The sequence below is a fragment of the Gymnogyps californianus genome, chromosome 20 (genome assembly GCF_018139145.2).
Source record: "Gymnogyps californianus isolate 813 chromosome 20, ASM1813914v2, whole genome shotgun sequence".
Taxonomy (NCBI): Eukaryota; Metazoa; Chordata; class Aves; order Accipitriformes; family Cathartidae; genus Gymnogyps; species Gymnogyps californianus.
The window spans coordinates 425817-451317 of record NC_059490.1 but is presented as its reverse complement, the minus strand read 5'-3'; the positions used below and the strand labels follow the sequence as shown (position 1 = coordinate 451317).

Here is a 25501-nt window from a genome sequence, read left to right as displayed (position 1 = left end):
TGAGCCTGGGCCAGGCCATGGGAGGCTGAGGAGTGTTGCAGCAGCACCCTGGGGCTCTCCCAGCTCTGGCTGGGGAGAAGGGTTGGAAATGGAGCCTCTAGCTCCCAGCCCCCCAGAAAAGAGCATCCCTCAGCCCCAGTCAGGGCCCACCAGCCCCTGCAGTCCCTTCTGGCCCCTCTCCTGCCAGTTCTTCTTCCCCTTTGCTTGCAGGTCCTTTGGATTGAGACCAAGCTGAGAAGCAACGTCCTGGCAGAGAGGGAGCAGCCCCCTTTTAGGGCTGCTATGGACAGGAGCCTCGGAGCATGCGAGCAGCAAGGGGAGGCTGCCCTATGGAGCCCTGCAACGAGGGGAAGGACCAGCTCCGGTCCCCCCTGCCCAGCCTGAGCCAGCGCTTGATGGGTGTCACATACTGCTGAGCACTAGGCTGCCCGAAGGGAAGAAGAGAGGGGACACACCATCCTCTCCCTATCCCAGCAGACACCAAACCCGTGGTCTGCTCCCTGCAGAAGACACTCAGGCGCAGACACCCCAGGTAGCTACTGAAAGCAAGGAAGGTGACCGTGCTCCACAGCCCAAGCCCAAGGCCTCCTGCCCCAGAAATGTGAAAGCGGCTGCACCGGGATGGGTGGCACTGAGGAAGACAGTGTCTGTCCCCACACAGGCCAGACACCCCCCTGACAGGCTCTCCCATCACCCTTTCCCTCCAGGCTGCCGTCCAGCCTCTTGGACAGGAGCGAGGACCGAGCATCTGAGCAGATGAAACCCAGCGATGGCCTCCAAAAAGGACCTGGTGGGCGAGAGGAGCGGTGCCCAACCTGCCTTCCCCCCGCCCTGCTCACTTGGAGCCCTTCCCCATCATCTCCCCATGGAACCTGAGGCAGAGGAACAGACCCCACACAGGACCAGCCCTGTGCCTTCCCCTCTCCCAGAGCATCTCTCCACCTGCCTAAAAACAAGGCACCCTCTCCCACTGGAAAGCAGCCCCTCAAATCCCTGCAGAGCAGCCTAAAAACAAAGCGCATGGTCCCGCCAGAAGGGAGTCCCCCAAATCCCTGCAGCGCAGCCGAGCCTGGGCCAGAGCCCCAAAGCACAATCCAGCAGAGCCACTGGGTGGACTGGGCCAGCCCAGAGTGGTCTGACCAGCTGCCCGTGGGCTGGATCCTGGCTCCATCCTGTTACAGCCCCTGTCTTGGAGGAGGCAAGGAGCAACCGGTAGAAACAGCCCGTTCTGGCCCGCATCCAGCCGCCTTCCTCTGCTCCTGCCCAGGCAGGAGTCTCCCAGTTGGCCAGCCCAGGTCCCAAAATGGGCACTCAGCCCTGGCCATGGACAAAGAGGATGTGACTCTTCAGTAAGAGGGAGCAGATAACACAAGCCTCGTAGTCCTTTGCCTTGGGGTTGAGGTCCAGCCCTCCCAGGTCCAGGCCTGCATGCTGGAGAGGCCATGCAGGAGCAGGATGCTTTTAGCCAGGCGGAGGGGTGGGAGAGGCAGGCAGATCACAAGGACCTTGCTGTTCTTTGTCAAATGCTCTCCTCTGTTCTTTCTTTCCTCCATCTCTATTTGGCGATGACTTCATTTCTTCAATTATTAATCACCTCGCTGCAATAGCGGTTGAATTAAACCCATTAAACCTCCTCTGGGACCAACCCCAAGGAAAGAGGCAGGTTTCCAGAAAGTACATTAGAGAGAAGGCAGACAGGGAACCGAGACAAGCTGCGGTGGGAGGAGATGGCCTTGCTGCACAGTGTAGGCCATTTCCCATCAGCTGTGAATCTGATATCCGAGGCACAGAGACGGGTAAGTTCTGTCATGTAAACAGCCTGTTCACACATCCCACTGGGCAGCTACAGGAGGGTGCTTGTGTGGCAATTGTTTCAGCTGAAAAATAAGCCACAGAAGTGAGTTATGCAGGCAGAATTGCTTGCACAAGAGCTCCTGACAACCCACATCCTGAACAGTTGTTCCCAGACTGCCCCATCACCCCTGGCAGCGGCAGACAGGACGGTTTTCCAGAGCGACTCCCCACCTGAAGCAACGACACTGATTTTGTGTGACCTGCTTTTAAGGATCCAGGAACCCAGCTGGCACGACCCCAGCACAGCCCCCTTTGCCATCACTGGGGATTAACTGGGGAGCAGTCTTAAGAGTTTTCAATCTCTTTGCAAAAATACTCGTTTGTCCGAATTTTGCAGAAATGTTCAAGTTCTGGCAAAGGTCCCAGTGGGAAATTCACCTCCAGAGTGGGATGGGATTCCTGGTCAAAACCACAGGAGCCGGCCACAGTCCAGCAATTCGCTGGGTTGAGAGAAGGCAAAGCCCAGGCGCCAGCACAAGTTTCTGATGAGTGAAGGGACCAGAGACATGAGCCCGGACCAGGTTATGCAAAAGAGCATCTCAGCCATCGATCTGCCAGCTGTTCAGGGGAAGCAAAAACCCTCTCCCTCTTCTCTTTCCTTGTTTTTGAGACATCTGTAACCATTTTTTGCCCCTCTGCCAACACTAGCAGAGAAATGACCTATCCTCCTTGCTCTGCTCTGCCAGTTGTGCCTGCAGCTGCCTCCCGCCCGAGCACACACCTCTCCAGAGTGCCCCATCCCCAGCTTGGATGACACAAAAGGCAAAGGGCCACACAACCTTCCTGCAGGCTGCCGGTCGCCCTGTCCATGCTGACAGCCCAGGGATGCCTTCTCCCCACCTCCTCCCTGGCCCCAAGCAGGCCTGCGAAGCCCCGAATCCACCCCATATGCTAAGCGAAGCCTGACAAATGCTGCTCAGCGGGATAGCGGGAGTGCAGCTCAGCCCAGCCGCCGCACAGCGCTCAGAGGGGCTGACCTGCGCCTGTGACGGAGAGGAGGGGAGGCAGACGACGCGCAGGAGACCCGCACGCCCAGGGCTCCCCGTAAAGCCCTCCCCGGGGAGCCGGCAGGGCCGCACACCTCCGTGCTCCCCCGTGGCCTGTTTGTATTTTGGGCCAAGGTGCGGGGGAGAGCAGACGCTGCACCCCGCTGCGGGGCTGGGCCAGGCCGGGAGCCCGGGGCAGGGCCTCAGGGCAGCAGGAGCTGTGCGGGCCGCAGGCCCGGGCCTGTGGGACCCCCCAGGCCTCCCCATCCGCATCGACTCCGGCCGCAGCTCAGAGCCCTTCGGCACCGGGTCCCCCGAGCCCCGGGGGGCTCGCTTAGCCCCGGGGCTGGGCCGGGCACCGCCGAGCCCTTCCCGGCCGGGGCCGGGGCCCGAGCGGCCTCGCAGCCCGGCCCGAGCCCCCGCTCCGGCCCCGGCCTTCTGCGGCCCCGCCCATTCCCGCCAGGGGGCGCCACGCCGCACACGGGCGAGGCGCGGGGAGGGGCAGCGGGGCGTGAGCGGCAGGCGCGGAGGCCAATCATCGCAGGGCTATGGCACGGAGGCGTGACCACAGGGCTGAAGTGGGCGGTGCTAAGAGGGCGGTCCCTAAAGGTGGGGCAGAGGGCGGGACTCTAGGGGAGGGGCGGGAGCTGGCGTTGAGTGGCGTCCGGCCGGACCAGTGAGCTTGGCGGTGATCACGTGAGCTGGCTGCACGAGCCGGCTCGGGGCCGGCCGTCCCGGGGGCTCCTTCCGAGTGGCAGTGGGGGCGGCCAGTGAGAGCGAAGGGGCGGGACGGCGGGCGGAGTCGCCGGGGTGGAGGCGGTGCCGACGGGGCGCGCCCAGGCGTGAGTGGCAGGTGGGCGGGCCAATGGCGCGGGGTCCGGCCAGCGGCGGCGCCGAAGCGGAGCGCTGGCGAGGGCGCGGCGCGGCGGGGCCGGAGCGGCGGCGGGCGCGGCGGGGCCATGGACCGCGTGAGCAGCTCCATGAAGCAGGTGTCCAACCCGCTGCCCAAGGTGCTGAGCCGGCGGGCGGGCGGCGGCGGCCTGGAGGCGGAGCGGGAGAGCTTCGAGCGTGCTCAGGTACGGGGCGGGGCCGCAGGGCGGGGCCGGCCCGGCGGGTGATGCCGACCGGGGAGGGGAGTGCCGCCCGAGGGGGCGGAGCCGGTCGGGAGGGCGGGGCCCACCAGGTAGCTGGAGTTGTTTCAACCGGGGGGGGGGGTGCTGGCCCGCGTGGGCGGGGTTATTCCAGGAGGGCGGGACTTACTCGAGTGGGCGGGGCCAGCCCAGGTGAGCCTCAGGGGGCGGGGCTGTGCTGGGTGGGCGGGGCTAGCTCGAGTCGGCCGGTAGGTTGGTGTTGGCACAACTAGGCGGAGCTTGCCTGGGTGGGCGGAGCTTGACTGGGTAGGCGGAGCTGGCCTGAATGGGTGGGGCCAGCCCAGGTGAGCTGGGTTGGCTCCAGTGGGTGGGGCTGCTCCAGGTAGGTGGAGAGGGCTGGAGTGGGCGGGGTGGGGCTGGCTCCACCCACCCAGGCCAGCCCCGCCCAGGGGGGGCAGTGGGTTGCCATGGGGGGCAGGGGATGGGGTCCCCCTGGGTCCCCCAGGCTGTGGCTGAGCCGTTCCCCTGTGGGGCGGTGAGGGAGGAGCCCGGCGGGCAGCGTGCCGGGGGGCAGTGGCACCCGGGCAGCCTGGGGCTGCTCAGCCTGGTCCCCTCCCGCCAGTGGCTGTCCCAGCTGGGGCTGCTGCCGGGGCCGGGGGGCTCGTCTCTGCCCTTGGCCATGGGGCAAACCCAGCTCCGGCCAGGGGGCACTTACCCGCTGGCGTGGGTTGCTGGTGGGGGTTTGGCCTCCAAGCCCAGCCGGAGCCAGGCATCGTGCCCAGGCCGGTGCCCTCTCCACCCCTGGGCTCCATCCTGCGTCCTCTCCTCAGAGCCGCCCTCAGGACGCGACAGCCTCTGCCTCCGTTGGCTGAAGGGGACGTGGCGTGCTCCGAGGCAAGCGGGATCGGTCACCCTGTTGGGTGCTACCCCCCAGAGACCTCCCATGCCGCTCAGGGACACCTGGCGTGGGCAGGGCACGGGACAGGGACTGCCCCTGCGGGTGGCTCTGGGGAAGAGGCACCAACGTGTTGGAAGAAAAAATGTAGTTTGCTCCTCGGCAGCACCCAGAGTGTCTGGATGGGCCCTTTCTGCCCCTCACCTGTGTTTTAAGTGATGGCTTGATGTCCTGCACAGAGGGGAAGGTGGCAGCAGAGCTGGGGGGGCAGCAGGGGCGCTTTGGGGGAAAAAGCTGGGAATTTGGGGAAAGGACGTGCTTGGAAGCAGCTGGGGAGGTGCCTGGACAAGCCACGGGGAGGGTGAAGAGCGACAGATGGCAGCAGGAGGAGCTGGGGACAGCTCGCCCCTGCTCTGTGTCCAGGGATGGAAAGTAAAGGCGAAGCGGTGCCATCCTGACCTGCTGTGGGAGAGGAGGGGAAACTGAGGCAGGAGAGGGGCAGAGGTGGTGGCCAGTGGGATCGGCTGCTCTGGGAGCGGTGCAGGGCGGGAGCAGGACCTGGATGAGACCAGAGAGGGAACGGCACATGGGTGATGGCTTGGTAATGAAAATAAAGACCAAGGATCAGCTCTGAGGGGGTTTTTTTGCAGAAAGAAAAACATCAGGATTTAAGGTTGGATGCGAGATTATGCACAAGGAGTCTTCTTACCTTCCTTGCTCAAGTTACCTCAAAAATCAATTATTTATAGCGCTAGAGGTGGAACCAGGACGAGTTCGCACATGCAATTGCCTGCCTGCTCCTTTGTGTCAGCAAACGACCCCATGGCATCCCCGGAGCTCCCACGTGCTCCCCGAGAGCCGCTGCTCCCCCGGGAAGGGCAGACCCGGGGAGGGCGGCAGGCTCGGCCGGAGGAGCGGCACACGCGGCACCCAACACCGCGCCGGCAGCGCTGCGAGCCCTCACGCCGCCTGCCGCATCCGTATGAGCTAGATTTAATCTTCCTTGTCCGATTTGCAGACAAATGACACAGCATGTGTTTTTGGGAGCTCAGTCCTGCCTGGCTTTTCATTCTTCTGTGTGTTCAGCTCTGTGCAATTTCCTTTCTCACTCTTTTTTTTTTTTCCCCTTTTTTTTGCATAATGCTCTCTTTCTCTCCAGTTTAGGGAACTTGCCAGGCAGCCCTCAGATCTTCCACACGTTGGTCATCCAGTTTTTGTCAAACTTCTTCTTTCTGAGGTTTTCTTATAGAAACTTTGTGGGTTAGGGGTTTTTGGGTTTGTTTTTTTTTTGAAAGTGACTTTTCTTAAGAAAAGTTTAATCTTTTAAATGGCTTTTACAATGAAGATTTTACCCGCGTTGCTGCATGTACAGGCTCATTCCCTCCTCGCCTCCAAACCTGCCTGTCTCATGACAGCAGCACACTCACCAGGAAGACTATTGCAGGATAAAAGAGCCCAAACAGGCAGAAAGTGTGTCAAAATGGGCCTTTCGTGAGCCCGAATAACCTGCTTGGGTTTGGCACCACCGATTTATGTGGTCTGAGACTCGGTTTGGAAAAACGAGAGCACCCTATGAAGCTCTGGTGGTGGTGGGACGTCCTGGTGGTGGGAAGGTCTGGTGGTGGGGAGCTCTCATGGTGGTGGGACGTTCTGGTGGTTGGATGCTCTTAAGGTGGTGGGACATTCTGGTAGCGGGACATTCGCGTGGTGGTGGGAAACTGGTGGTGGGATGCTTTCATGGTGGTCGTCACGTTGCACAGCGGCTCCGCCCTGACAACGTCCGTCTGTTGGCTTGGGGACAACCGGGCATAAATTTGCCGGTGGCCTCTTTTCTTCTCCCGTGCTTGGCCCGGTGTCTCGGTTTTCCTGGTGATGCGGATGTGAGAAACCTGAGGACATGCTGAAACACGGTGTCCCTGCCGTTGCGCTGCTGCGCGTGTCCTTGCTGCCTGCTGGGCGAGAGCTGCGGAGATCAGGCCGTCTGGTTTGGACACACGCCCACAGGCTCCCCTTTTCTTTTGCCGTCAACGCTGATAGTTTTCACAGGAAGCTGAGCAACGGGGACAGCAAATCCTGCAGTTCTGCTGTCCTGCAGATGCACGGCCGTACGGGGTGCATCACCGCCGTGGAGCAGATGGGTGTTGCAAGGACTGTCTCCCTTTGCTGGTGCGTCACTTGCTGTGATTCACTGCTGCTCAGTGCCTCAGCCTCGGTAGAATAGATCTTTGGACAGAGCAAAAGTCACCAAGGGAGGAGAAAAACCACCAAAAGTGAAAATTCTGCCGTATGTTGAGATAAATATTCGTATTACACATGATACCCGAGTCTGATGTTCACATCCCCTGCAAGTTCTCCTGGTTGTATTGAGGAGCATGTCCTGGTGTCAGAGCTCTGCAGGGAAGGTCTGAAGACCTCCTCATTTAGGCAGGTGCATTGGGTTCTTCCCTCCCTAGGTCTCCCTCCCTGTCTCCTCACCGCAGTGGTCCTCAGTGGACGTCGTCGTGCCATGGTGGTGCCAAGGAGTGAATCTTGTTCTGCACGGACTCGCTTGGCTGGTTTGGCAAAGACCAACAACAGTTGGATGAGCCAAGGTCTTGAGGGTGAAAACGGAGTCAGAAGGATGCGGGATTTCTGTGGGGCGTGGAGGACGCACACTGGTGTGAAATGCCAGGCTGTGCTGCTGCTTCACTCGTGTGTCAGACTGCTGTGGGGAATTTCCCTTCATTCCCAGCAGGGACATGGCCAGCGAGGCCAAGCACTGGTCGGCATCAGTGCAGGCAGAATTGCAGACTCATGGAGGTGGTGCCAACCGATCCCTGGAAAGCTGACGGTGTGGGAAGGTCTGCTTCCTGACCCAGCGTGGTTCTGCTCAGCTGCTCCTGCGCCGGCCCCTTCCCTCTTTCGGGAAACCGAACACTGGAGAGGGGAAAATGTGCTCAGAAGGCGAAGATGGGAAGTGTCCTTGGAGTCTCAGCAGGACGTGCGCTGAGCTCTGGTCCTTGTTCCTGCCCCTGTGGCTTCTGGGCAGAAGGAAAGCAGTATATTGTGATTGCGTGTTGTCTTCTGGGCTGCAAAGACAGCAATATAACTCTCCTATATTTCCCCCTGTCCTGAGTGTTGCTCTGATGCCCCAGCCATGCTTCATCATGAGCGTGGGCTACCCAGTCTGGAGGCGGTGCTGGGTCCCAGTGATGAGGACATCCATGCAGCGCCGGTGGAGACGGTGCCTGGGGTTGTGGAGGGGGACAGAAGTTTCGTGCTTGTCCCCCAGAGCTCGTGTCTGCTGGGGCTTTGTGGTGGTGACGTGGTGCTGCCTTGTACCAAGGTTACGTGCCCGTCAGGGTCCCTGTGCACTTGTCCACTGGGGACAATCCCGAGTGTGATCCGTCCTGATAGTGGTGAGTGTTGGGAGAAGACACTTCTTGTTTAAAATTCCTCTAGAAAATCTAAAAAACTTGCAGTTTGTCTTCTTTGACTGCAGTTTTTTTCTGAGAAAGTCACCGAGTAGCAAAGAGAAACGTGGACCACTTGGCTTGCCCACGGCCACCACCTTCTCTTGCATGTTTGCACACTGGGTCCTTAGGACTGTGTGTTGCTGCTGGACCAGCAATAAAAGCAATTTATGACTCAGAAATTACCCTGGAAAGACATATTTGCAGCAGAAGGTGATTGCTGATCTGTCTGCATCACTGCTCCTGTCCTAAGAGGTCCCCGACGTGGTGCAGAGGGGTGTCAGTCCCTGCAGTTCGGGGCTTCCTGGCGGGGAGATGCAGCACGCTGAATGCAGCTGATGCCACATCGCCTCAGAAAGGTTTTTAAGGTCCCGAGCATCCATGAGCCGTCCCACCACCATTTCGCAGGGGCTGGAAAGCTGTTTTCTTTCCTGCTCTGCTGCTGGAGGAGCCCTCTCAAAAGCCAGGCGTATACAGACCGTGTGGAAGAAGGAGAAAACGTATCGGGCACAAAGTGATGTCAAATGAAATGGGCTTTTTTTTTTTTCCTCCCCCAGTGTTGGTTAGTAAATCCTTTTGATGTGGGAACCAAAATTTTTCACAGCCAAATGCAGGTTGAAAGCAGCTTTGTGCCCATCCTGGTCCCTGCGATGGGCTGTGCCGCCTTCGGGCACCGTTGCAGCCCGACCGCTGCGGTTAATGCAATTAATCCCTTTCCCCCATCATTTACATAATTGAGAATATGGCACCGTATCTCCCATCCACAGCAGGCCCGTTGGTTTCAGACCAGACCCAGCTCGGTACGACTCGCAGTCGCGGAGGAAATACCATTTTACTACCGAAAAAAACAATTTTTGTGGTTCGGATGCTGCAGCCGCCGGCAGCTTTGCCAAGAACTTCAGTTCTTACACAGGAAATGAGGCTCCTTTCAAAGCACCAGAGTGGGGCTATATATATAGCCTCTCTGAAAAGATATTTAAAGAAACATATTGACACTAGCAAGAACAGGAAAAAATAGCTCCTGGCTGCGGGGAGCGAGGGCTGAAGGCAGCTGAGCCCATCCTGGGGGAGTAGGTGATACAGGGGATTAATTCACGGCTCTTTCATCTCCAGGAAAATGCGCTCCTGTGCTTTGTGCTGTGTGAACCCCCATGCTTTCGGTCTCTTGTCTTTTAATCGGAATTAGAGGTGCTTGGGATTGAATACAGCTTCAGCAGTGAAGAAATGAGTCATCTCGTCTCTTTTCAGCGAGTCCCTCTTAGCAACTTATTTCCATCCCCAGGGAAAGAAAATAGTTTGTCTTTTACCAGATTAGGGGCTGCTTTTCTCTTTAGTGCAATCTGGGATGGAGGGGTTTGGGTTTTTTTTTAAATATACGCAGAAATAACTGAGTTTTTTAATGTGGCAACGGACTCCAGAAGTGGCCAAGCCTCAGGAAGATAAATAGGTTTGGTGCTGAAAGTGGGGTGACGTCTGCCACCGAGTGCAGGGGTCTGCTCTAGATGGGAATGTGATGTTTTTGGACCACCAAGTGACAAGGGGGGACCTTGCCCCAAATCGTGCCGGAGGCTGAGCGGGGATGCTGGGGGACGTTGCTGCCCCCAAAACCCTTTGCCCCTCGCTCAGCATGTGCTGCCCTGATGATTTCAAGAGGCTCTTTAAAATCTGATCTTTGAAATACAGATCAGCATGAATGATGTGAGCTGGGGTGGTAGTAATTCAGGGGCTTTGCAGTTAGGAGAGGGCTACCTGCTGAGGGTGTCCTGTGCTAAGGAGCGCGGGGGCTCTTGCCCTCTGAAATTCAGCCCGTTTAACACCATCCTCCTGCAGAGCTGGGGAGAAGCAGCCAGCCAGGCAGATTATTTTTACCAAATTCCCCGTCAGAGGACTCTGGACTGAGCATGGTGCTCTCTGCCAGCACCGGCAGTGACCCTTGAGCCCAGGGAAAATGGTGGGGAAGGGTAGGTAGGATGTGGGTGCCTGTCACGAGGAGGGGGTGGCTCATCCCAGCTTTGCTCTTCCAGGGGAAAAAACCTCTGGACAGACCAAAGTGAAGGGGCTGAAGCTGCAGGAGGGACAATTTTGGCTGAAGATTGAGAAACCAAGGATGGGAGAAGGTGCCTGTGCCCAGCGCATCGTCCCATGGGTGTGACAGGGGGCCAGGCTGAGCATCACCTGCTCCGGCACCGTCCGGCACACAGGCACTGAGGCATGAGCCCCGGCACCTGAATGCTGTGCCCGTGCTCATCCCATCACCCGCCTCTGGCTCTGTCACTCATTTGCTGTTGTGGCTGGCGGACTAAAACGGCTGCCCCAGCCTTTGCACAGATCCTGAGCTCGACGGACGCCAGGGTCCTCGGACACGTGTATTTCTGAGCCGGAAAACCAGATGTATTCGCAACGCAAAGCAAGCAAGAACAGGGGCAGTGGCTAGAGCCAGAGGTTGCCACATCTTTGCAGGCTTGTTCTTATGCAAACCTGACACTTTAAAAAAATTCTTTTTTAGTAAAAATGTGGTTTTTTAATGAAGAATATTGGTAATTATGTTTAAAAAACCATAATCAGCACACAGCAAGCAATGCTGGGAGGGCTGGTGGGGACTGCCCGGGGGACACCCTGGTGCAGGCAGGAGAAGAAGCTTTGCAGGCAGCCCCGTGGCTCAGCCCTGGTGGGCTGGGTGCTGGCACGGGATGCAGAGAATCCACTTAAAACCCCTCTGTCCTAAAGGGATTCCATCCCTCTCCGCTCTCCCCCAAGGCTGACCCACGCCAGGGCAGTGGGAACGCAGGGCCAGAAACTGGGGGGGATCACATAGCAGCATGAGCAGTGGAGGAAGGGCCGGATCCTGCCCCTAATCTCTGCCACCAGCTTGGCTGATTTATTTTGCACAGTCACCAAATAAGAAAACTTCCTGGGGACAGACTGTTCCCCGGGTGACAGCAGAAACCAGCAGCGCAGCCGGTATTTTAGCCCGGATGTGCGAGTCCCAGCCCACGGCTGGACTAATTATACATTGTGTGCTGTTCCAGGCTAATCACAGTGGAAGGTAAATGATTCCTGGTCTACATGCAAAAGGTGAAGTTACTTGCTCAAAGGCGTATGCAGACATTTAATATTTTATCGTGGACTCACCGAGTGGTTTGGGTTGGAAGGGACCTTCAGAGGTCCTCCAGTCCAACCCCCCTGCCAGGGGCAGGGACATCTCCCACTAGATCAGGTCACTCAAAGCCCCGTCCAAGCTGACCTCGAACACTTGCAGGGATGGGGCATCCACAGCTTCTCTGGGCAACCTGTGCCAGTGTCTCACCACCCTCATGGTACAACATTTCTTCCCGATGTCCAGCCGAACCCCACCCTCGTTCAGATTAAAACTGTTTCTTAGCACACAGGGCTTCCTTTGGTAACCACAGAATTTTGGTCCGTTCTTTGGTGGGACGTTTCGGCAGCTTGACAAGTCTCATGCCAATGGAGAGCGCATGGTGTAAGTTCGTTGTGGTCGTGGTTGCTGTTGTACCACAAGGATGGGCTTAGCCTTGCGGCTACTGTAGGGTACGGCCCTGGCCATGGCTTCCAACAACATCTTCAGTCCAGCACAGAGATGCTCCCAGATGGTCCCAGTCCCCACCACAGGCTTTGAGGTGGGTATGTCCATCTTCTGTGTCTTGGAGCCTGTGCCCTCCCACGGGACTTGGTGCACGCTTGCTGATCCCTTCTTGCCCTGCCGTTAGCCAGCCGTGCCGGTTTGGTGCTCGGACAAGCAGACACCATTGCATTCTCTGTTCCCGCCAATGCAAAAAGCGTCAGTGTGGTGGCTGCAAAACCTGTGTTACTGAGAAATCAGGTAGCACCAGAGCTCGTTCAACTTTATGCAGCTCATAGTGAGGTTACCAGGCTTTTTTTATGGCTTTGTCATGAAACTCAGGTTGTGAGGTTGACTTGAGTTGCCCGGATCTGCCACCCTTTGAGTCTTGAGGTGGAGAAGATTCTTTGTTTCTTGGCTGTTGAGCAAACTAACAAAACTCTGCTAAGCATGCTTACAGATCAGATTGCTGAAGCTGTGGTTACTTTATCCCAGGACTTTCATAATTTTACATGCTATTTTTACCTAGCCTGACTCGTAGCCGGCTTGATGTGATTGCAATAAATCCCAATTTAACAGCATCAGCCTGTGTCCTTCCCAGGTGGGTTTTTGGTCCTGCTGCCCCAAATGCTCCATCAGAGGCTGTTGGCGTCTGGGTTTCTGTTCCTTGGGGGTCTCCTGTGGTCTGGTGTTTGCCGCCTGGCTTTCCACCGCGTTCACCGCTTTGCCAAGTGACCCGATTCCTGCGTGGGACGGCGCAGCTCCTCGGCCAGCACCGCTGTGCTGCCGGGGCTGGGCTGGCAGCCGAGGCGCTGCTGCCGAGGAGGGCGCATTAAATGTTTACCGTGCAGAAAAGAGGCAAGTTGCAGCAAACAAAGGGACCCTTTGGGAGAAGAGGTTTCTCTCGCCAGGACCGGGCTGGAGACTTGCTATTTATTGTTACCATTTGTCTCTTTTACACCATGCGAGCAGCTCGGCGCTCTCTAGAGAGTGTATGGGATCGCTTTTTATTTTATTTAGTAGATGCTGACTGGAAAATAGTGTTTTCCAGTCATTGTGTTCACATGGAAGTGAACAAGAATACAGGGTTTTGTAAGCACAAATGGGGTTGCAAGGTGCTTGTGCCAGGACATGAGGGACACCCAGGAGTTGTCCCTCCTCCTTCTGAGAGCCCAGAAAAGAGGTGATGGCATTGAGTGCTGAGACCTCAGCAGTAGACCTCACCGACCTAGGGATGCATGTCCTGAGATTACAGCTCCCACCAAGCAGTGCTCCCCTGGGATTGGGTGTCTGGGCATGGGAAGGCTCTGGGTACGGTTGCAAAGAGCAATTTGCATCTTCTGCACAAGTGAGATGCGGCCCTCAGGTCCCCAGCCTTCCACTGGTGAAGGTCACTGTGCATCCAGCTGTGGACTAAATGCAATCTCTGCAGTCCGCTGAACCAAGCACTGATCAGCACCTGCATCTCAGTGGGCTTGGCAGCAGGTTGCACTGGTGCTGGCCCTCGCCCTTGCTGGTCCGTGGGCATCATGGTTGTGCCTTTCCTCCTGAGCCATGGTTACTGCGTGCACCAAGCATGCTGTCTTCAGGTTGCTCCTTGTGGGCCACCCGGTCCAGCTCTACACCCTCAGAACTGCTCACAACAGAAGTCCCACACCCCCGATTAGTGGTGTGTGAAGATTTTCCAAGGTCTTAGGGCAACGCTGAAGTGGAGGCAGCGGAAGACTTTGACTTCTTCTGTATTGAAGAAGTCAATGTAGACTAGGAATGGCTCCACCAGAAGAGATGATGACTTCTGCATTGAATAAGTCGATGAAGTCATTGAAGAAGTCATCTCTTCTGGTGGAACTGTTCCCAGTCCGTGACCTGGTGGAGACCTTGTGTTTTCCCAGCCAGAAAGATTTTGTGCACTTCACAAATGGGAATGAAATGTTCTGACAGTCAGCAAGGTTTGACTGCTTCAGTGGAGGTAAATACTTGTCTGGAGAGGGCAAAGGTAGGTATTTCTGAGTTTGCTGAATTTTATGGTCGCATTCTGTTACCTGGAACTTGCGTGGTCCGTGCTGTCCTGCTGGGACGTGAGGAGCGGGTGTCAGGCAAGGTTTTTAACCCCTTTAGCAGCCCGCCTGGGGAGCAGGGAGCTGCGTTTTGGTGCAGCTCATTCCTCCTCATGGTCCCAGCAAAGGTGTTGTGCCCTAGCTCTGCTCACCGTGGTACCTGCCCCAGACGTCCATGGACGTGCCCGTGCCACCCCCCAAGCACAGAGCATCTCGTCGCTCCGGTGACCCAGGCTTACGTCGGGGTGACGGGTGGGAGGGTCACAGGGCAGCACGGCATGAAGCTGGCCCTTCACTGCTCCTCCTTGCGCAGGAGGGGTGAGAGGCGGTGGGATGACTCGGGACACAACACAGCCAACGTTTCGGTGGGTGAGATCCAGCCTGGAGTTTCTGCTGTGCCCCACAGCCCTCCCTCCTTGCGGGCACCTCAGAAGGTGACGTTAGCTGAGGAGTTGGGTTGAGTAAGACCATCTCCTGGCTTCGCTCCTCTCCTGGTGAGATGCTCTTGGCCTCGACGGGAGGACACACTCCCCTCTTGTTTGTCTTCCCGGCTATTGCAGTCCCGCTCCAGCTCTTTTTATAGCTCGGAAAGAAGTGCTTTGAGTTTCTGAGTCGTCTGGGAGGCCAAGCACGCAGGGAGGAGTTGCAGCCAGAAATAGGGCTGCTCTCTGCTTCTGCATTCCAGTTTTATTATTTTTTTAGCTGAGATGTCCAAGTTTGAAGAGTCCCACTGCTGCAAGTGCTGAGCTGGGAACCATGTCCTGCATTTTTTCCACTCGGACTGGGTCTTCTTTCTCCTTTGCCTTATTCCCAGTGCCCTCACACCAGCCGTTGAGCCTCCGCGAGATGGCTTTCTCAGGGAATGAGGTCTCTCACCCCTGCCTGTATTTTCCATAACCCCCAGGTTTCACGCCTCGGCGCGGCTGGTTTGGCAGAAGAGCTCCCTGCGTGCCGGCGGCGTTGGCCGAAGCTGCAGAAATTAATAATGTCTGGGGGGTGGATAAACGATCAGGTATTTGCTAAAGCCGCTGGGTGGTGAGCATAGAGCTCAGACAAAATGTTCAGCGATTTCTGCCCACTGGGACGGAAGCGAAGCTTCGTCTGCTGCAGAGCCATGAATAGATGGGAGCAAAAAGGAGAGGACAGTTTATTTGACAAAACCTGTGGTTTTCAGCACCTTAAAATTACCTGGGACTTTGGCTGCAGTACAAAGCCAGGGCAGGGGTGCGGGCAGAGCTGCCCTGCCGCTGCCCGAGGGCTGTCCCAGTCTCCCCCGGGCATCCCAGCGGGTCTGCTCCTCTCTCCCACCGGAGAGGGGTATAATTAACTGTGTCACCTCTAGACTTCTCCATTAATCCCTTAATACTTGGATACCGTTCATGGGCATGCCATGGCTGCAGCCTCCCCCTCCGAGAGTTTTTGTCATATGGGAACCGTTTCGGGTCCCTGCTGCCAGTTGGCTGCTGGGCTCCGCTGTCCCTTGCGTATGCAGGCACCGTTCAGGCAGCAGGGCTGCGTCGGCCGGGACGCGCTGATGTGACGCTGATGCCTGCTGGGAATGGGACATACCTGGGAAAAATTCATCTGAGGTCAAATCTGAACCAATTCTTTCTTCTAATGAGCCATCGTGTGGAAATGGCAATTAGCCAGGCTGTCCCTGTTACATCATTTATGATTTTAACCCTTTTTCTTCGCTTTCTGCTGCATTCACTAGCTCCGGGAGCAATTGCTCTCTAGCTACCCAGCTTCTCTTCCCATCAGCAGGAAAAAGGGATTTTGCACATTGTGGAAATGCTAAGAACTGCTGATTCCTATCAGAGGGGATGAAGTCTGCCAGCTCCTTTCTTCTGCTGATAAGCAAATTTTGGGTGTCTGATCCCAGCACCTCCAAGGAACTGTTTCTCTCCAGCCTGCGAAGAGAAGCAGTGTGTTTACTGCTCGGTGAAATAACCAATGTCCTGTGAGCAGCGTGCATAGCCATGGCGAGAGCTTCTTATGCTTATGCTAGGTATTTCCATCTTTTCCAGCCGTAGAGGGTAAGAAGGACTGGTGCTCAGCTTCTTCCCCGTGGCTGCCCCAAGTAATGACTGCAGCACCGCAGCAGCAACGCCCGGGCGGTCCCAGCAGCCTGGGTGCTCCTGTACGTGGATGTCTGCTTCTCACCTGCATTTTTTCCTGGTCCTGGTGTTTAGCCACAATATGCTCTTCTCGCAGGTAGCAGCGTCGTGCAAACTCTCACGAGTTCTCACCACGCGGATTTCTGTTTCTGTGTGCCTCACCAGTGAGCACTTGGGTACGGCACGGGGGACTGGCCGTGGCAGCTGGGCTGTGATCAGGGCTCTCTGGGTTGTTTCTGATAATATCAATCAGTAGATTTCTAGCACAATCTTCTTTATTTATCCAAAAATGTAAAAAACCAGTCCTGATTTCCCAAATGCCATAGGAACACAGAGGTTTTCCTCCACAGAAGCGCTGGGTGCAGCTTCCGTGGTCCTCGGGCTGGTGCCTCGCTCAGCCACCATCCGCCTTCACCCAGACCAGTCTGATCCCTGCGGCTTTTGTGTCCGAGAGGCTGGCTGTCACCCGCCAGCTTTCATGGGAGCCCTTGTCCCTGTGTCATGCCGGTCACACGGCAGCCCTTGTCTCCATGTCACGCCGGCCAGCCCTGTCACCTTCCAGCAGAGCATGTCCCTTGCAGGAGGATGCCGTGGGGACGGTGAGGACCACGGTCCCCTGTGCTGGGCTGGCCCGGCAGTGTCTGACAACTGCTGAATTGCTGAAAAAGAATGAAATTGGGTGTGTTTAGTAGGATGTTTGATTTCAAGTACTTGGAAAACTTCAGGGCTTTGCTGCACCGGCGGGACCCCTTGTCGCCATCTCTGGGAGCGCAGGATTGAGTTGCTGCACGTGGCTCGCTTGCTGACGTGAGTGCCGGATCACAGAGGGGGGCTGACTGATGGTTTGGGAAGAGGTGCCTGCCTGCACTTCAGTTCCAGCTCAGCTGTCGATACATAGCCAGGAGCACACATTTTGCCTCTCAGAGCCGATACCTCATCATTTTGGTGTCCTGTGTGCCCCTCTGCCAGCGATGCACGCCCAGCGTCAGGCGGGCGGGAGGCGGTTGGCAGCGATAGCATCGTGCATGCTCCAGATGCTGTGATTTGCTTTTGAGAGCAGAGATTTCCCTCTCAGATTATACCCTCTGATTTCCTGAAACAACGTGGAGATATTGGGGCTGCCCTTCCCTCTGCCCTGTTTAACTCTGGCAGAGGCATCGTCGGGGTGCAGAGCCCTTCAGCTGCCCTGCCTCCCTGTCCTGCACCGGGCTGGGGCTGTGCTGCTGCCTGCAGCTGCAGTGTGCAGGCAGGGTGGCGGTGTGCGGGCAGGGCAGCAGTGTGCAGGCAGGGTGGTGGTGTGCGGGCAGGGCAGCAGTGTGCAGGCAGGGCCGTGTCCAGGGCTCTCCTGCCTCCTGGGGACAAGCAGTGCATCCCCCCTAACTCCATCCTACTGCGGAGGAAGCATCATCCCGCTCGCGGGGCTGGAGAAGGCAGGGAGCGGGGTGGTGGGTGCAGCCCCCCCTGAGCCCGGCCCGTGTCCCTGTGGAATCACGCGTGGGTGAGCCATGGGGCACCGGTGGCTCCCAGCGTGAGGGCATCTCCTCCTGCTGCTGGAGAGGCTCCCGACAGAGCCGCCTCTTGCTGTCTGTGCCCAGGCCAAGTGCCTCTCATCCGTTTTCCCCATCCTGCCAGGAGGCACAGGCGTGTTTTCCACACCCGGAGCTGGGTTTTACGCTCTCAGTTCCTCTCCAGCTGCAGGGCTGGGGCTGGCAGGAGCAGGACAGTGCAATCCTTTCTTCTTGGGCTGGGTAAGCCGAAGGGCGTGCTGGCATGCACTCCAGCCAGCAGTATTTGTTTTTGAACAAGGAAAATGAGTAAAAACTAATATTTAGATCTCGGGAAGGGATTTCGCAGCCTTTTGCACGGAATCGTGCCTGCGATTCCCCTGTTGGTAAGCGTCAGACAGGCAGCAATAACACATGAAACACAGTTTCCTTTATACGCTGGGTTTTTTTCCACCTCGGGCTCCACCCTGCGTCCCAGCAGAGATCCCTGCTCCGGCTCCGCACGCTCCCCAGGCGCTTTCCACACCCAGCGAGCAGGCGGCGCGCCAGATGCTTGCAGCCCGGCAAAGTCACGGAGCTCCTTGCGGGGAGCATCACCTGCGGTGGGGAGCATCCGCAGACACAGGAGAGGTGTCGAACCCGGGGAGCGTGGCCCGCTGGTACTCTTAAAAGAGCACAAGGAAAGCTTGCAGTCGCGTACCAGAATGGGACTGGCTTATTTTCCAGTTACACATCCATCAGAGAACATCCCTTGTTCCTGCTCTGTCCCATCCTGCTCCTCTGCACGGGGAACGGACACCCCATCGCTGGGCGCTGAGCTCCGGTTACAGCCGGCAGCGGCACGTACAGCGCGCCAGCAGCGCGTGGTGGCCTGGGTGCCGGGGAGGGCTGCCGGGGACTGGACCTTGGGGACCGCAGTCGTGGCTTAGCGAAGCTGGATGCTCATTTCTGAACTCCTGGGAGATCCCGGGGGGATGCACACAGAGCTCTGTCCTGCTCCAGTGCCGACAGCCCTCTGTCACCTTTGGGTTAGGTCCTATGTATTTATTAAACCAGTATTTATTAATTATAAAGGTCAAACCTTCCCAGCAGCAGAGATTCAGGTGCCGGGAGTGAGCTATTTCCTTGCTGGGGGAGCGGGGAGCCGGTTCAGCCACAGGGTATCATCCTGGCACTGGTTGCCCACTGCGCGTGAGGGGATGCTGAGCAGTGAATTAAAAATGTCATTTTTATCTGTCATTTGGACATCAGTTCATTTGCTCCACTGTTTTCCCCCTGGACTGAAATGGGCACCTTGATCCCGCTGGGTCTGGTGGGAGGCAGACGAGCCCGCTGCCCCTTTGCAAACCCACAGCTCTTCAGAGCCCACAGCACGCTGGCACTTCTGGGAAGCAGCTCTCCGGGAGACGAGGAGGTGGACAGAGGTCTCGGCGGCCAGGCTGGGCAGTGAGAGAGCTGGGAAATGACCTGCGACGCCAAAGAGAGTGGAAAAACCCCCGGGAGCACTCGGAGGAGGAGGCGGCATTGCTGCGAGCCGGCGTCGCCTGCTTTGCTCCGACCTCTCCCTGCAACCGCGCAGCGCTTTATGAATATACTCAGAGCTGGAAACTTTCCCGGGGCTGTAAATATGTTGCCTATTTCCTATAAATACTTCTGCCGCTGCCCGTTAGCTAGAGGCAGGCTCAGTGTCTGCAGCCCTCCGCGTCCCTCCAGCACTGCTTTGCAGACTGCAGGCAGGGTCTGGCAGGGGTCTGGCAGCATCTGGCCCCGCAGGGTGGGGTCCGGCCGCAGGGAAAACATGTACTGTGGCATTTCCCAACCTATTGCATCAGGTGGTTTCATTTCAGACGAGTTTGTTCCTCCTTCGTTATGCAGATGTGCCAAAGCGAAGCTGTTAACATTTAGGGCTTGTTGTAGGTGCTGAGGGGTGCGTACGCGTTGCAAATCTGCCGGGAGCATCCGCTCAGCCCCCTTCTCCCCCGTCTTTTGGGTCTGCGTGGAAATAAAGCTGAGGAGAAGGTGTGAGAAGGTCCTGGGCGGTGGGTGTGCGAGTCTTGGCTGGGCATTGAGCTGAAGCATCGCGCCCGTGGCGTTGCCACCGGGTCTGTGGGTCTCAATTCAAGGGACAAACAAAAGCAGATAATTAAAATGATTCCTCTGATGGGGCAATTCGAAGATCACCTAAGGCAGAGGTTGGGTGACTGCCGAGGGGAGGGGGCTCCGTGTGCTTTGGGAGAGGGAGGAAGGCACCCGAGGGCAGGTGCTGAAGGTATTTTGGCATGGCTTTGTCTCCGGCCCCATGGGCACCAGCCGTGCTCCGTGTGAAGCCTCCAGCTCCCTGCACACGAAGCCTCCAGGGCAGAACTTAGGGGCTTCAAAAGGAAATTGGTGGGAGCCGTGTTTTATCGACTGTCTTCTGCATTGTTGACGGCACTGATCCAGATACGGAGGGGCTGCAAAGCGGAGAAGTGCAGGCAAAGCTGGGGCCCACTGATGGGGGTAAATGACCCCATTGATGGGGATAGATGCGGGGGGGCATTTATCCCCGTAGACCTCTGGGGCTTGCAAGGAGCTGGGTGACAGAGGAGCTCTGGGTGCTGGCAGCCCAGGGAGCAGCGAGGGGGCGAACATGGGAGTGGCGAGCACAGCGCTGACGGTTCGGTGGTGCAGTTGTGACCTGTGCTAACCCTGTTTCCTTCTTCTGGGCGTTTTGCTTATCTCGAAGATGTCGGCGTTAGGCTTACAAGAAGGAAGCGACTAACTACAGTGGTGCATTGTGCGTGTGTAAAGGAAGACCGAGCCTCGGCTGGAGTCGAGAAGGGTTTCCAGATAACCTGCACGTACGGATGGGGCTGCAGGGGACACAGAAGAGATCTGTGAGTGATGAGCAAGTGGTCACGTACATTCTAGCTGAGGTTAAGTGTGCAGGTTTACATCCCACTGCCACGATTCACTTAGTTACACACGGTTGTTGTTGGGGCTGCTGAAGGCTGTCCTTTTGGATCAAGGACTTCAGGTGGTGCCTTTCCTGTCTGTCATAGGATCATGGACTCACTGAGTGGTTTGGGTTGGAAGGGACCTTCAGAGATCCTCCAGTCCAACCCCCCTGCCAGGGGCAGGGACATCTCCCACTAGATCAGGTTGCTCAAAGCCCCGTCCAAGCTGACCTTGAACACTTGCAGGGATGGGGCATCCACAGCTTCTCTGGGCAACCTGTGCCAGTGTCTCACCACCCTCATGGTACAACATTTCTTCCCGGTGTCCAGCCGAACCCCACCCTCGTTCAGTTTAAAACCGCTGCCCCTTGTCCTGTCACTGCAGGCCCTGGTCAGAAGTCTCTCTCCCTCTTTCCTATAAGCCCCTTTTAGTAGTGAGTGGCCGCAGTAAGGTCTCCCCGGAGCCGTCTCTTCTCCAGGCTGCACAGCCCCAACTCTCTCAGCCTTTCTCCATAGCAGAGGTGTCCCAGCCCTCGGCCCATTTTGGTGGCCTCCTCTGGATGCACTCTGCCAGGTCCATGTCTGTGTTGTGCTGGGGACCCCGGAGCTGGACGCAGTGCTGCGGGGGTTTCTCAGGAGAGCGGAGCAGAGGGGGAGCATCCCCTCCCTCGACCTGCTGGCCACGCTGCTGGTGATGCAGCCCAGGAGATGCCTGGCTTTCTGGGCTGCAAGCCCACATTGCCGGCTCATGTCCCAATTGTCACCCACCAGAATCCCCCAGTCCTTCTGCACAGGGCTGCTCTCCATCCATCCATCCATCCACCCACCCATCCATCCATCCCCCAGTCTGTGCTGGTCCTGGGGGTTGCCCCGACCCAGGTGCAGGACCTTGCACTTGGCCTGGTTGAACTTCATGAGGTTCTCATGGACCCACTCCTCCAGCCTGTCCAGGTCCCTCTGGATGCCAGCCCTTCCCTCCAGCGTATCGACTGCACCACTCAGCTCGGTGTCATCCTTTCTGTGGCTTCCTAGCCCTCCACGCCAGGTGGGGAACAGGAGTTTCTTCTCCTCCAGGTTTGGATGGGAGGATCTGCCTGGCTCCGTGCAACATCAGCAGGAGGGTGAAGCAGCGAGCAGGGGGATGCTGCTTATCCTGTGTCTCTCTTTCCCTCTTGCATTTTTAATCCCTTTGGCTCTGCAGAGCTGCTCACTGAGCTCCTGCTAACCTTGGACCGGCCCCGTCCGCAGGCACTGTCTGAGCGATGTTACACGAGGCTCGTGCAGTTGCTGTAACGCCAACGGCTATAGATTGAACAAGGAGCTAAAAATAACAAACAATCAATAATGGCAGCCTGAACCCCGGCTTATTTATTATTTTGTTTTAAGAAAATCTGTATATTGACAACACAACAAAGCGGCTTCCTGTAAAGGCAGGAGGGGTAATGGAGCTGGGCTCCCTGCCCGCGCCTGGGCCTGGGGCTGGCCGCGGCGCCGGCTTCACCCGCGCCCGTCGGTCCTGCGGGGATTGCGCGGTTCTGCAAGCCGGGAGCCCTGCATTTATCGTCTGCTTGGGGCGGTGTGGAAGGGCAGCACTGCTCCCCGACTCCCCATGCTGGTCCAGCCTGTGGTGAGGAGCTGGGGGAGCTCGGTACCCACTGAAATAACCCCCCTCACCAGCAGCCCCAGGCTGCCCGCTCCTGCCCGCGCTGCCTGCTCTGTGCCGGCACAAGTCTTCGGTGCGGCCGCCAGCCCTGGACCCATGCCCGCTTCAGACTGATCTGCTTTTTCCTCTCGCTTTCACATGCCCAGGAAACTGCAGCATTACAAGGATTTGAAAACGGCCTTGAGCTCTTTAAGCACTGCTCCGGAGCGGATATTTTTCCTAAATCAAGATTTGCAAAGGTATTTGGGCATTAGTCGGCCGGGGGGATTTCCAGAAGTATCGGAGCACCCAAACACCCTTTAAATCTGCCTCCCGTGCGAGTGCAGATTTGGTACTGAAAAGCAGCTGGTTCACCAAGACTGTGACGATTTTGGGGATATTGTTTTACATCACCAATGTTAGTGTAAGCTTTCTCTGAAGGTTGTTCGTTGCTGGATCCCTTCTGAAAATCAGTGGTGTGGGATCAGCCTGGAGGGTTTGGGCTGTATTGTGGTGTCTGAGTCCGGAGAAACTCATCACACCTTCAGCTTCCACCGGCACGACTCCTCCGTCCCTGTATCTTGAATAACCCGTGGTGTGAGGCTGGCCATGGGGAGGGTGCTGCCGCGGGGATGCCCGGAGCTGGTCTCGGCTCTGTTTCGGAAGGACGTGGAGCAGCGCAGTGGATCAGTCAGGAAAGCTGCTCTGTGTTCCGATGCCCTAACCTCCCAGCTCAGTGGGAAAAAAAAAGCCATTGCCACAAACAGCGATGGCGAGGTGGGTTTTTCCTCTAAGTCACACTATTACAAATACAGCCCGGTGCCCGGCGTTCACTCCCTTCTCGTAAAAAGCAAAACTCCTTCCACAGCCAGCGATGTTCACCCAGCTCCGCGGACCAGAAACTAAACCCAGCCTAACAAGTCCTCGAAGGCGCATCCCCCAAGTGAATGCTCCAGATCTGGAGAGGTGCTGAAAAGAGCCGAAACCTGTAAAATAGAAAATAAATAGTTCTCTAAGTGCTCAGTGGTTTTCCCAATGAACCTGCTATTCTGCTTGATACCTAGAGCTCTGAAAATCCCGGGATCCTGGAGATCCCGTATCAGAAAGATGGTCCAGCAGCATCTTGCACAGTTAAGCCATGGGGCAGGACTAGTCTATTGTGAGCTAAGAGAGCTGCTCTGGGGAGGTGGGTGAAAACTGCTCCTACGCTGAAGCAGCTGGAAAAAAATGCCGTTCTCTGAGGAAAATGGATTTAAGAGACTGTGAATCCGAGGGGCGGTTTGAGCGCGCGGCTCCCGCTTGGTTCCTTCCCTTGGGGAAGACTTGGGAAATACAGAGAGATCAAGAGGGAGCAACAGATATTATTAGTCATACAGGAGGGAGGCGGCTGCAGGGGAAGAGGGTTTAAAAGGCTTCGGAGTATTTTTAGACCTGGTAAAATGAACAGGGTGGGGGGGGGAAGAGGCAAGGAGACCTTTGAGAGAGACGTAAATGCTTCACGCAGCAGAGTGGCCCGGGCTTTCCCACTCCATCCCGCCCCGAGCATCAGCTCAGGCGGAGATTTGCTCAAACAGAAGCAGGGAATGTAAAACCAATAAAAGCAAATTCCTTCTAGATCGTTACCCGATGAACCTCGTCAAGCTGGCTGTAATGACAAAAGGCCACATTTGCCAAGACATTTTAGCCCTAATTCCCTTCATTTTAACAGGAGTCGGTTGCCGAAATAGTTTAAAAGCTGCTTGTGGAGCCTCTGGCAGGCTCAGGGAAGATGCTGAACATCTCTTCCTTCTTCATCCATTGTGGTCCGGACCACACGTACCGTCCTGGCAGCTCGCAGGAGGATAACGGAGCTGCAGGAGGATGGAGGGTGTTTCCAGGGCGGTGTAAAGGGTCTCAGAGCGCAGCATCAGAGGAGGTTAAATACAGCCGGGGAGGAGAGAAGGGGGCTCTCTGCCTCTCTGGGTCAGCCAGGAGGATGACGAAGGCACTCAGGGGACAGGGTGAAGTGAGGAGCTGCCTCCCCCCTGCTTGTCCAGGGAAGCAGCCCTTGCTTTGCCTTCCCTGTTCCCTGCCAGGAAAGGTCCTTCCCTCCGCTCCGCCAACCCCTTCCTACCCCCCCGAGCCGGAGGGGTTGGCAGAGCCAGCACCCTTGGTGCCCTGTGGTTTTTCAGCAGCACCTTCAGGACATCCCCAGCATCCCCCCCCACCGCCTTCATTCGCAAGGTAATTCCCCCCATCCCAACTGGAGCGCATCCGCTCCGGAGAGGCTTGCTAGGGCTGGTCCTCTGCAAGCTCATCCCAAATCACTGGGAAGGGGTGCAGCCCTGGAGAGGGTTGCTGGAGCCTGGGATGAAGCCTGTGGGTTTGCACACCCGGCTGGGATGCTCTGTATATCCCGCCCTGCTCCTGCCGCAGTAGCACGGAGATTTAGAGCAAGGTCACTCAGCCTCCAGTGGATTTGTGCGAGCAAGTTAAGTATAATATATATATATGTATTTGTATCTATAGCAGTTGAAGGAAACTGGAAGCAGAGCTGATGCTCCTGCAGCTGCAAAGAGCAGCAGGTCAGCACCTCGGCATCTTTACGGGAGCCCCTGGGAATAAGCCGGGAGCACTGTGCGGGGCAGGAGCGGCTCTCGTGTGCCGGCACCAGCGTTTCACCACAGCGATGCAGTGAACCACAGCAGGGAACTCCCCTGGGCTCAGTAAAGCAAGAAGGAAATTTGTCTCACCCCCATGCACCCCCGTAGCGGTGGGATTTGTCCCCACGGGTCACACCGGCCCCTCCTGAGCCCCGGCATGGTCATGCACGCTGCCATCCCCGCTCGGCGCTTTCAGCTTGAGGAGTGCAGCTTTGCTTGCCCCTGGGGAATTTGGGTTTCCCTTTGCTCCGGGGACCCTCCTGAAATTGCCTTTAAATTAATTTTCAGGTTTTCTTCTAGAGCTGCCTTGGCTCTTATTTTTGCCCTCTAGTTGAAGACCCCCCTTGCTGTGAAGCCGGGTGGACTTGGAGCTCTCTGCCTTTTCTCCAAGTGCTTCCTGATGGCCTCCAAAATCTGGGCTTTGCCGGCTGGAGCAGCTCAGCCATGAGGAACCACACAGCGGCCGTGGCCGTGCCGCAGCAGCCAGACACTTGCATGTCCCAGCTCTGCAGCATCCGTAGGAGACCATCGATAATGGCAATAACCATCTTCCCTCTGAACTGGCTTTAGCACCAGCTGAGATGTTTGGTTCAGCAGTGAGCTTGCGTGAAAGCTTGATTTTGAACAATAAGGTTAATGATGACGAGCTGACTTAATTTGTGGGATTAAGGAGGGGCGTTGGGAGCACAAAGCCTGTACATGGGAGGTGGGCAGCTTGGCGTGGCTGCACACGGGTTTCGATGG

At 57.0% G+C, this 25501-nt stretch overlaps 1 protein-coding gene across 1 annotated transcript in view; it reads left to right on the top strand.

Annotated features, from left to right (window-relative positions):
• The first annotated feature begins 3786 nt into the window (after positions 1 to 3786).
• Positions 3787 to 25501, top strand: part of POM121 (POM121 transmembrane nucleoporin) — a 43469-nt gene continuing 21754 nt past the window's right edge. The window contains exon 1 of the mRNA XM_050909178.1: positions 3787 to 3916. Within this exon, the coding sequence (XP_050765135.1) occupies positions 3800 to 3916 (117 nt within the window). The 5' untranslated portion in view covers positions 3787 to 3799. The remainder of the gene's footprint in view (positions 3917 to 25501) is intronic.